The sequence below is a fragment of the Melozone crissalis genome, unplaced genomic scaffold (genome assembly GCF_028551555.1).
Source record: "Melozone crissalis strain CALT ecotype California unplaced genomic scaffold, PUWL_Pcris_2 ptg000042l_1, whole genome shotgun sequence".
NCBI classification, from domain to species: domain Eukaryota; kingdom Metazoa; phylum Chordata; class Aves; order Passeriformes; family Passerellidae; genus Melozone; species Melozone crissalis.
The window spans coordinates 54,424,968-54,436,994 of record NW_026535820.1 but is presented as its reverse complement, the minus strand read 5'-3'; the positions used below and the strand labels follow the sequence as shown (position 1 = coordinate 54,436,994).

Below are 12,027 nucleotides of genomic sequence, written 5' to 3'. Positions count from 1 at the left end.
ATTTAAATCGATTGGGTCTTCCCTCTTCCCCCTCCTCCTTTTCATTTCAAACTATTTTTCTACTTCAGATGGAAGTTAAAAATCAACTGAGAAAATATTTTGAAAACAAAATTATTTTACAGTAAAGTCACCATAACAGCACTGATCTGATTAAAAATGTTATTGGTTTTCGGACCCAGAACTCTGGACAGTTTTGTATTTCAGTAATACAATGACTAGGACTGAGAGTTGCCTTCTACTTTAAGTTATAATCAGGCAGTATGCAAACTATTTGAAAAATGAGAATTTAAAAAAATACAGTGACCAATCTTAGTCCAATCACTCACTTTCTCTGTTCTCATTCAAGACAGAGAAGACAAAATGTCTTGTGATTTACTTAAGAAAATAATACCATGGAGCCCTAGAAGCCATACATTGCCTAAAATGATGATTTCTTTTTTTTAAGTATTTATACCTATGACATATAGGAAGAAGCCACAAGTCAACAATTAATACCAAATCTGTGTGTTGCAAGAATAAAATGATATAAAGAACTAGTTATTATAGTCTACAATTCAGAAACTTGCCCCAGTTTGGCAATCTGTGATTATTTATTGTAGCAGAAATGCTTATTACTCTTGTAAATTCAGCAAAGCTGAGCTTCTGACAACATTTAAAACCTGTACTAAGGAATATTAATTTCACAAGAGGTTCTCAGTAGGTTTCTTGCAGGTAAAACCTACATTTTTTCATCAGCTGCTTAAATGGAAGAAAGTACGTTAACCAAAGCATTAAGAATATTAAAACTATTTTTCCAACTTCCTAAAAATCCAAAATCAAACAAGCCAAACAAATTATCAGTACTTATTCTCAGTAAATTTTCTGTGGGAAAGTAGTATTATTGAATATCTGTATCTTTGTGGGTTTCAAAAAGTAACTAATAATCAGACTGATTCTAATCTAAAACAAGGTGATAAATCAAAAGTCAGATCCTCAGTTGACTTAACACCAGTGCTATTTTCACTGATTTCTGTGATGCCATTTTAGTTTCTGAGGACCTGTTTTCAAATATCACTTTCATGAGTTACCTTAACATGGTACACTAAGATACTGTAAAAATCAGTGCTTTCAACAAGAGAAATGCCTACAGAATACAAAATTATTCTCTATAAAAAAGAAAACAAAAGAAACTATATTTACAGTATTGCAACAATAAAAAAGAGCCACATTCCTGTATCTTTGAGAAATATTTTCACATCAACTTTTAGATAAAGAAACCAAACTTACTGAAGAAAGACTTGATTCTTCATGAATGCTTCCAAACAAATCTGGAGATGAAACATCAACTGAAAGACTAGGAATATTGTTTAAAAAGTAAGTAAGTAAGTATATACAAAAGTATAGGGCTTTTGGTTATGTGATACATAGTGGATTCAATCAAAAGGAATGAAATGCAATTCTGTTTCAAACCCCACCTTACACCAGATAACAAAGCAGTCCACATTGTTCAGTTTTTCCAATATGCCCACAAAACCTGCAGGAGGAGCTTGGTGGTCTGATAGTACTGTTCTAGCTACCGACCTTTCCTTCCTTAAGCATTTATCTTTAATATAATTTCTCTGTTTTGCTACAGATTCTGTTTTTACACCTATCCAGCCAATGGTCATCTGAATAGGAAAAAAAACAAACCTCATTAAAACCAGAGTTAATTTGCCCTTTCCAATGCATATTGCTACATTTGCCAAGTCTCTGGCTTTTCACAAATGTTTGTAACTCCTAGAAGCTCAGGTTACTCTGACTTGTTTTGATCTCTAAAATAAGTGGCTCATAAGAATTTATTGAACAAACAACTTTCATGAATTTAGCAGAAATACCAATACAATCAGTAAAAGAACAGAAGGGAAGAAAAGAAAGGCAGGGGATGTTTCACCATGACTGGACATTACTTAGTGACAAGCACAACTGATTCCATGTAAAGTCATGTCAAAACCAACACATCTGCCTCAACAGCAGCACACAACTTGTGCCACTGTAGAAATAGTATAAATAATGTAACATTAATTATCTTATATGATCTTTATTACATGAAGCCACACAACATCTTGCCATAAAAAGTACCTGCTCTTATTCCAAAGCATCAGTATTCAGAGGCAAAAGTATTCACAAGAAATATGAAATACAGAAGGGATAAAACCACAACCCCGGTGAAATGTAAGACTGCACACACAATTGCAGAATACTACACATAAATTTTATTTCTTTTTACTTACTGTGATGTATCTATGTCACCATCAGGTTTGGTGCTCAGTTGTTCCAAACAATCTATAAAGCCCTAGAAAATAATAAAGCAAGGTCTAAATTTTCTGCCAGAACTAAAAAAACATTTTCAAGTTCACTTTTACTACACTCAATAAAAGCAGAGCAATCATCACCTGGTTTTGTCTTAAACCTTACATAAATACAGTAACATTTAGTTACAAATTTTGAATGCATATTTTCTATTTTGCATGCATCATAGCGTACTAGTAGGAAAACATAGTAATTTTTAACCCTGATAAGTAATTTTCATGATGCATGTTTAAAATTATGCAGCGATAATCTGCTGATTAGCACGGTTAACAGTTTTTATGTGCTCAATCTGAACAGTGGATTCCAAGTAAAAATTGCAGAAGCCTCACTATAATCATTTTGTTGCTTTGGCTCCCCATTTTTTATTTGAGGAGACTATTAAAATGGTTCAAAAACCTAAAGAATGCTATTACTAAATTTCAAATAAATTTAAAAAAAATCAGATATTGTTACAAAGAACACTGTTTTCTGCTAAAGAAATTAAAAGCCAGATCCTCAGCTGATGAAAACCAGCATTTCTCCTCTGACTGCAGTATATAGATGTTAGATGGCATCAGCTCAGGAAGCTTCATTGTCAGTAAAATCTTGAACAATCACATTCAGTAAAATACTTGAATATGTCACTTACTCTCTCAGGATTTGCCATCACTGGATTGAGCTAGTCAGCTCTACCTACTTTTAAAGTCAAACATTTCTCAGAATCCCTGAGTGTAGCACAGGAATAACAGAGTCATCAACTTAAGCTACCTTTTGGGAGGTGGGTAAGGTACAATGCACACATTTTTGATCGTCACTGGTGTTGACAATTTCATACTTCAAAGAGATCAAGATACCTGCATGATCCCAATGCTTAGCTGGCACACATCCTCCTGTGTTTTCTGCTGCTGGAAAACCTGAGGATGCAAGCATATTATTTCAGCAGAACAACTTCACATGGCCTTATTTTCAAGGAAGACCTGAGTAACTTATCCCTAAAGAGATGACACAATTAAAGGAAATGGCTGCTGGGCCACTGTTTTCTTATGGATCAATTTCAATTTTTCTCCATCCTAAAAATGGGAGAGAAAATACAAGTCCCAGTAAACAGTTTGATAAGCATGAGGAGATAACACAGTAAAAGGAAGTAAAAGGAAGAAAAACCTAGCACATGTGGTATGTGTCATTGCTGGCTAATGGAATTGCAGCAAAAGCTCTCAGGATATTTCAAGGTCTTCATGTCCTAAAAAGGACGATTCATCGTGCAGGTGAATTCACTGCAGATTCTTTTGAATAAATGTTCATTAAGAAAACAGACCAGCTAGTCAGAAAGATTAATGTAAATGAGGAGAGAGAAACAATATCTATACATAGGTCCCAAGAGAGTTTGGAAAAGTATTAAACTCCCTAAGAAAGAAATATCAATGTTTCAATCAATCAGGGCCTCAAGGTACTGAGCAGATGGGGACAAAAAATTGAATTTAAGTTCTTCAAATAATTTGAATCTAACAGTGAGTGAAGAGTAACTCCTAGGAACAGCCTCTCCCTTTTTTATTTTAGATGTAATGTCTACTGCTATCTGAATAGTACATGAGTAGCATTTTTTTTCCAGAAGAACAGCTTTAAGGATTTCAATACAAGTTCCATCCGCCCCATAACCACAAATTACCCTTAAAAAATGAAGCACAATCAGAAGTTTAAAAGCTAGCACAAGTGAAAAGGTGTACATGGGAAACAAATACAGAGGAAAGTTATAACCTTGGATCATTCTCTGAAAGTTCTTCTCACATAAATTACTATTGGGTTTCAGAAGAACAACAATGAAAACATAAATCAAAACTTACACTGGCTTCTCCAGGTCTGCAGTCCAACACAGTTTTAAGAGATTGCAAGGAACGAATAATGCACTGTTCAAACTGGGATGGCTGAAAGTCAAACGAGTTGTTAGCTGTAGATAAGTATGTTAAATATACACTACACAAATAGATAAAAAACTCACAAGATGTATAGTAAGTTCTTTATTTCCAAATTATTCCAAATAAGGGGTTTGAGGGAAAAAAAAAATCACACTTCATGTATTACCAGAGGATCCTTTCATAGTGATGTACTTTTTAATGTAAATTATCTACAGAATTATTACCATAGATCAATGTACTTTTACATCCAACAGCCCCATATAAAAGCCGTAGGAAAGATATTTAGAGCTTTTTCTGGTAGCATTACAGATGACTGTTGACACACTCCCTCCTCCACTCCTTGATCCAAGATGGAATAGAATTTCACCTGGGATGTCCAATATTTCTGCATTGTATTTCAGCAAAATGTTTCTAAAAAAAAATCACACTGAAATTTGTTTCAAATGGAACAAAAACGGTTTGAGGGCCTGTTGTTACCTTCAGGTTTCCAAACCTGAAATTTGAATGTCTTGGATAACATGTATCAATTTCATCCTGAAAGTGCAAACAAGTTCACAGCAGAGTCATTAGTCACTTTTTCCTTGTCTTTCTCTCTTCTCCCATAAGCCACACCTAATTTTTTTAATGCATGTGTCTGCTGGCACTGGGCAGGAAACTGTTGTGCAGGGCAACATGAAGCAGTCACTGCTCCAGCAAAGTGAGACATCATCTTACTGGATTTGACTTAAAGAAGAGGAGTGGACAAAAATGCTTTTAAGTCCTGTAAAGTTGCTTTTCATTCAGTAGATAGTTTATGGCATGCCACCAACTTTAGGCTTAGAAATAACTTTTATTTCTGTAAATGATGGAAGTGGATAGGGAAACTGATGCTCACATGGCATAATGAAAATCATGAAAAAGCCACTAAGACCATCTGTATTTAGTATTTTTGGATCCCTTAATAGAAGAAGGCTAGCAGTAAAGTGCTGCTCTTGGGTTTTCACTTCCACACTATAAAACATCACATCTCAAGAGAGGAAAGTTGTTTAGATGTATGATTCTTTGGATATTATGAAGCTGAAAAAAACCCAAAAACAACTTGGTTCTGTATTTCACTGCATCTTTTGTCTGGAATATAAAGGCTAGAGAGGTCTTCAACCTTTTCTACAAACTTAAAATACAGTTTCTACCTCAAGCCTAAAATGTCCCCAAAGAGACTGCCTGGTCCTTTTTTATACTGGTTAACTTTTGCTCTAATATTACCCCAATGAACTATACTTCAGTACGTAAACAGTTTCTCTATGACAAAACACAGCTTCCACCATTAAAATTTGGCATGTTTCAACCATGGTCTCAAAAGGTATCTAGTGAAGTACAGTATACAAGGAATGGATGGGTGATTTCAAAGCACAAAAATCACTTGAGCAGTTTTTAAATAAAGATGGCTTAGGCTACAGCACAAGCATAAAGAAACAACATTTCTGTGGAAGAACTTCCCCCCTGCCTTCATTCAGCAGATAAACACAGTGAAAACCAGAAGTGATAGGGACTTGCCCATAGCAGCAGCAACTGAAATCAAGATCAGAAGCTGTAAATCTGGTTATAGTACTACAATTGACAACAACACTCCTTCCTACGGTATGCATATTGTGACTGCTTAATGTCCTCCTACTCAACTTCAAACACATATTTATAGAAGCAAATAAGAAGAACTAAAAAAGTCTGTGGAGCATTCCCTTAGATAACATACACAAAGGAACTGTCCCTCCCACAGGCCTTTTCTGCTTTCGCAGATTGTATTTAAGTCACACCTACAGTGCGCTTGCTGTGTTTTAGGCATTACTCATTACTGTTTATTTCCAGAAAGCATCTCACTAATTTATCTGAATTTGGTTTCAAGTCATTGGTTGTTTGCATGTAGGCAATATCCTAAATTAGTTGCTTTTCAGTTCAATTTCTCATTATAACATATAAGTGACCTATTTATTCAGCTACAGACCAATTCCATGGTAGTGTGCCTACTAAGTTATGAAGCATTTTGATGTGAACTGAACTTGTGACCTCAAGTATGACTTTTTACTCCAGTAAACCATTCAAAGAGGTAACCATTCAAACAATTAAAAAAAAAATTAGTGTCCCATATTCTAATAAAGCTACAGACACTATGCACTGATTCTAATCTAAAACAAGGTAATAAATCAAAAGTCAGATCCTCAGGTGACTTAACACCAGTGCTATTTTCACTGATTTCTGTGATGCCATTTTAGTTTCTGAGGACCTGTTTTCAAAAACCTGTTTTCAAGAACCGATAAAGTCCAAAGTAATTTAAATTTTGGAGAATGTAGAAATCACTTTCATTACACATGCAAAAGAAAGAAAAAGTCCAGCAACGGAAGTGTCTACAAGACACCAAGTATACCCACCAACGATGTCAAACCTTCATTATCAACAACCCAGTCCTCCTTTTCAGCTAATCTTTTTATATCTGTAGGACAGAATAATAGGGGAAACATGGGATGGGTGGGTGGGGAGAGAAGGTATAAATTTTAATTATTAAAAACTCTTGAACTTGAAAAGAAACCACAGACACTGGAACTGTAATGACTAGGCATACAAGCAAATAGCACTACAAGCTTCAAAGCCTTCAGTACTCTCAAATGACTAAGAATGGAACTCACACATGGTCTGCTGACACCACACAGAGAAGCACATCTATTGTACATGGCAGGACTTGCATGAAGCATATCGTTTACTGGAAAGCTTAGAATTAAAGGAATATTGCAAAGGCTTTGGGTTTGTTTTTGCTTTGTAAATTTTTAATCACAATATAAAATACTCCAACTAAGAATCCAAATCTCTAGCCTGCAACGCTCTAGCATTTAAAATGAAAGAAAAACTGCCTAGCATTTTAGCAAAGACAGAAAGGACAGCATGTAATTCATATTCAGAACTCTAAAAGAGGCACAGGTTCCCAAGTCAGGGTCAAGGATCCATGGTGCTAGATTTTCTTCAAAAGTACATGAACAAATATGCAAAAAGCACTCTCGCCCACTACCCAGAAGGTGTTAACTTATACAGGCTTACTACATAACTATTTATTAGGATGTGAATCCAAAACTTATGCACTATAAAACATAATTCTTCTGTGGATGGGGTGCATCACGCATCATCACCGTGTTTTGGGCTTAACTGAAGTGTAAACAGAACAAAGACGACCTGTGTGCAATTTGCAGAGCTTTGACATACAGTTTTCCTACGAAGAAATTGCTCATCAGAAGTGCCTGCATATCATGCAATTCTCTTTTAAATGAATAAAAATTGCAGTGAATTACCATCTCTTCTAAAAATCCAAGAAAAGAGAATAACTAATGCACGCTAAAAGTTATCCTCAAAATTTCAGTGCTTTCTGTAGCTAAATTAAGAAGCTTAGTTATAGTGTCATACTCTGCAACTCAGACAAGTATAGACTCAGTAAGGATAAAAGGCATTAAGGGATTGTGTAGAATAATGACTCTGTTCACTTTCCTACTTAATTCAATTGATATTCTTCTAAGGGCTTAGATTGCACTGGGCAGCCTTTGCATGTTTTTGTGGCTGCTCACTTTTGCATTCTGCTCTTAGCTAATACAACTATAAAATCCACCTGATTTCTTTCTCATACTTCACTGCTCATCAAATTCCAGTCAAATACATTCATGTAATCTCACTGTCTAGTCTGGCATTCACACAATTTGTCTTTCATGACCTTTATGACCAGTGACCACATACAGGAGGGAAAGAACACAGACTGCCTCACAGGGCCAGTGTGTGTACATGGTGTTTATCAAAAGACAACAAAAAAACTCCTGTGTGTGGGCAGGTTTATCGTATTTGAAAAGCTAAAGCGCTCTAATGAATATTTGAACTACATCTGAATATTCTAACTACATCTGAATGCCTTTCCAACTTAAAACATGCAGCAAGAGATGAGACTGAATTTTATATCAGCACTTTACTCATATTTCAGAGTTGTTAGAGAGGTGAAATTCAAGTCCAGGAGTTGACTTTTTGACTTACATATTGCAGATATAGCTACTTCTGAGATACATTTACATTGCTCCATAAGAATATCCATTACCTGTACTTTCACTTGTTCCCCAATAATAAGAGTTTTTTTATTAAAGGGCCCAGTTAACCTCGTCATGTGCCGAAAAAAAATCCCCACTATCTTAAATACATTCCAGAAGTACAATTTTCATTAGTAGGCAAAGAAAAAAAAAGGAGCAGAAGCTCTGCATGTGAAAAAAGAACTGGGCTATTGCCTTGGTGCAACAAGTAGGTAAAACCAGTCAAACAGCAAATTTTTTCATCATTGGCCACATATTTGAGCTCTCTGCACTGCGCTGGAGAAGTTAGGTAGGTAGCTCAGAGATTGGATAAGCTGAGGACTGTCAAGAAAATGGTTGAGAACTAAATACTTCCTTGCTTTGAAACAGCAAGACATCCGAGGACTCCCTCACAGTTCCCAGACAGGAGTCAGTCCAATAAGATCATCCTCATATCACAATTAAAAGGAAAAAAATCTCTTACACCATTAAGAAAAAATAATTGAACTCAATTGTGCTAAGGGCTGAAAAGCAAAAAAGACTTTCTCATACTTTATGTGAAACCTGAAATAGTGATAGGACTTTACAGAGTTTTAAGGAGACAAGACAATGTATAAACTTGTTCAGCCAGCTCGCTTGATATTAATGCAGAAAATAAAAAGTTAATTGTGGAATGGGATTTAATAAAACAAGAGCCAAGAATGCAATTCATATTAATACTGTAACAAATAAACCATAGATAACTAATGATTTGTTGTCACCAAAAGTTTAAAAACTTGCTTGATATAGCCACCTATGCTTGGCATACTTAAGCCTAGAGTAAAACTCTTAGCCTACATAGAATCATATGCCAAAGATTAAAAGTGACTAAATTGTAATATTAAAAAGCCATAATTTTTTTTAACATTGAGGGTAAGTAGCCTTTTGGTAAAAAATCCTTGGCCCTGCTAAGAGAATTAGTAGATCAATCTGCCCCAATTTTAGGAGAGACATTTATTTCTAGGAGATCTACTTAATTGAAATTTAAGTTTCAGAGTTGAATACAAGACAGCAAGAAGAATGGCCTCTGATGGTATAGAGTCATACTAGACCTAGAAAATGTGTTACTGGCTTTCACAATCCAGATATTTATGGCAAAAGTTGTGTACACAGCAGGAAACCTGGGGATTACAATGTTAGTAAAAAGCCCTGGAAACCCCACAACTAATATAAGGGCTGTGGATTGTTTGTTTGGGCTTTTTTTTTTGTCCATGGGGATGAGACACTGCTTATTTAATTCTTCATGTTAGAAGAATTCTCAAGAAAGAAAATAAATTTTATTTCCAACATGGAAAAGCTGCATCATGAAATAAATAATTTGCATTGTAGAACTGTCTCAACCCAAAAGAAACAAGTCTAACCTACTTTATTTATTAGACTGAGGGAAGAAAATACTCATTACTTATTTCTGGCAGAAAAATCAGGTATCTGAGTAACCCTTGTGAGAGACTACAGAATCAGATGACTGCACTGCCACTACAACAACTGTAACAAACACAGTTATCTGTCAGACCATGGTTTGGCCTCATTAGGGGCACAAAGAACGACAGTGAGCAAGGGCACCTGCAGCCTTCCATTACCTTCAGCTGTGTGCTGTAAGGTCACGATAATGCAACGTACACGAAGGTCCAGAATAAGATCCTGGATGATTTGAAGCATGTCATTGGGTATCTCAAGTGCAGTAAGAGACTCAGAACTAAGCCTAGAAAAGAAATAAAGTTAGGTGGAAGTGTAAATCTGAAGGTTTTTTAAGCTGATATATGACCACATTGAATTTTGCAGACATTTTCTGCATATATAAATACAACAGCTCAGTGTATCTTTGAAAACGAATTATCCCACTCTGAGAAGATTAATTATTTATTTAAATAAGAAGATTGTAAATGCAGATTTATTTTTCTCTAAGATGACAATAATGCCATTACAGCAACATGCCATCTTTTTTCTACCATCTTTTTACACTTCTCTGCTTGATCTCCTGTCCTATGATCCAAGAATAATCCTTTTGGAGCAGAAGCAATGTTTTTTTTTGCTTTAGATGAATGCCTAGCTCAAATATGAGATCCACAACTGGGTTTCTGAGATTTTTTTTTACTTGCATGAAAACAGTAACCACAGTTAAGCTGCCAGGAATGGTGATGTGGCTGTGCATCAGATAGCTAAGAATATGCATATTCAAGGAGCCAAAATACAGATACTGCACCATGGGCAGAGTAAATTAATTCACTGTTTTGCTTCCAACTCTCACCAGGCACAAAACACTGGTACTACAGGTGAGGATGGAGACATTGAGACATTAATTTCTGGGCTTTTTCCTTTAGAAATAGTAACACAGCAGCTACTTGCAAGAATTAGCATTTCAGCTTTCAACTAAAAAGCTGTAGCTGCACTCAGACTTAGGGACACAGAGGGTTGTTCACTACTTTTATCCAACTCCTGGATATGTAAGCAAGGACAATTCAAAGGCAGTGACTGCCATCTCCCCTGCTGCTAATACTGAGCAAAGTACAGATAATAGGAAGTGCCAAAGTGGAGGAATAGGAAGGCACAAAGCAAACAGGTGGAACATTTCCAATCATCCATCTGTAGGCTCCAGTTCCATGCCCCTGGTATTGGGCACAAACCACCAAACTCCCACCATTAATGAGGCTGCTCTCCACTCAGCACAACTATTTGAATTAGTAGATTAGAAAAATCTGTACTATCTCAACCAGCCAGGAAAGAATGAAAATACCTATCTGTGAGAAATTTAAGTTACTTTAGACTACACAGAAGCCCTGTACTTTAGAGTTGATTCCACTGAGCACACAGCTGTCACATCCCTAAAATCATCTTTTTTCTCTTATAATACACCCTACCAAATACATACCTTTCATACCTTTATAGTAAGACAAAAATCTTATCAGCAATGGCTCACTTGATTGCATAGTTATATTTTATTCTCTGGCACCTATTCATACTGGGCAATGAGAGGATGAGGTACAAGATAAAGACTGTGCTACCACCTGTGTGATACACACAAATACCTATGTGTGATATCAGCTGCATGAGACATAAAAAGGAGCAGAAAAATTAAGATCACACAGATGTAATGATAACTCCTTGTTATCTAATGCTGTGAGTTCTATCACTCTTAAATACAAGCAGAAAACAGTAAATCATTTGTGAGATGACATAAAAGAGTAAAATTCTATCATGTGCTTCACAATGACTTTTAGTTAGGAGCTGTGAAAATAAGGCTTAGGCTATTATATAACTTTGCAACAAATAAAGGTCTTAGGCAATGTGTAGATTCCTCTTGGGAACAGCCCACCTTCATCACTAGTGAGTCACAAGAATTTTGCAGACTAAGTGTGGGGGCTAGAAAATTAACCTACTTTCAGCACTTGTACAAGCTTCTGACTTGGTCACAACTGATCAATACTCTATGATATGTTCCATTCCTCTTCTCCAGATACCCCTTTTATTCTCTACTTTTGATCACTTTGCAGTAAAGTCTAGCCCACTTTGCTCAAGTGCCATCACTAAGTAAACAAGGTGGGGAAAGGAGTAGGAGGGAGAGAGGATTTCCCCAGCTCTCAGTTCAGTTGTTCATTACAAGGGTAGTGCCCAGAAAGCAAAAGGAGATTCTCTGAAAAAAAATGTCTTCATAGTCTGTAGCCTCAGCCAGGATCTTATCTCAGATGGCAGGAGCACAGCTAACT

At 36.0% G+C, this 12,027-nt stretch overlaps 1 protein-coding gene across 2 annotated transcripts in view; it reads right to left on the bottom strand.

Moving 5' to 3' along the window:
- Positions 1-12,027, bottom strand: part of EXOC2 (exocyst complex component 2) — a 125,346-nt gene that overhangs the window by 39,072 nt on the left and 74,247 nt on the right. For both annotated transcript variants that reach the window (XM_054284963.1, XM_054284964.1), the window contains exons 16-21: positions 9,904-10,025; positions 6,623-6,684; positions 4,149-4,229; positions 3,162-3,221; positions 2,250-2,311; positions 1,267-1,333 (exon numbers count right to left, since the gene is read on the bottom strand). In XM_054284963.1, coding sequence (XP_054140938.1) covers positions 1,267-1,333; positions 2,250-2,311; positions 3,162-3,221; positions 4,149-4,229; positions 6,623-6,684; positions 9,904-10,025 — 454 coding nt within the window. The remainder of the gene's footprint in view (positions 1-1,266; positions 1,334-2,249; positions 2,312-3,161; positions 3,222-4,148; positions 4,230-6,622; positions 6,685-9,903; positions 10,026-12,027) is intronic.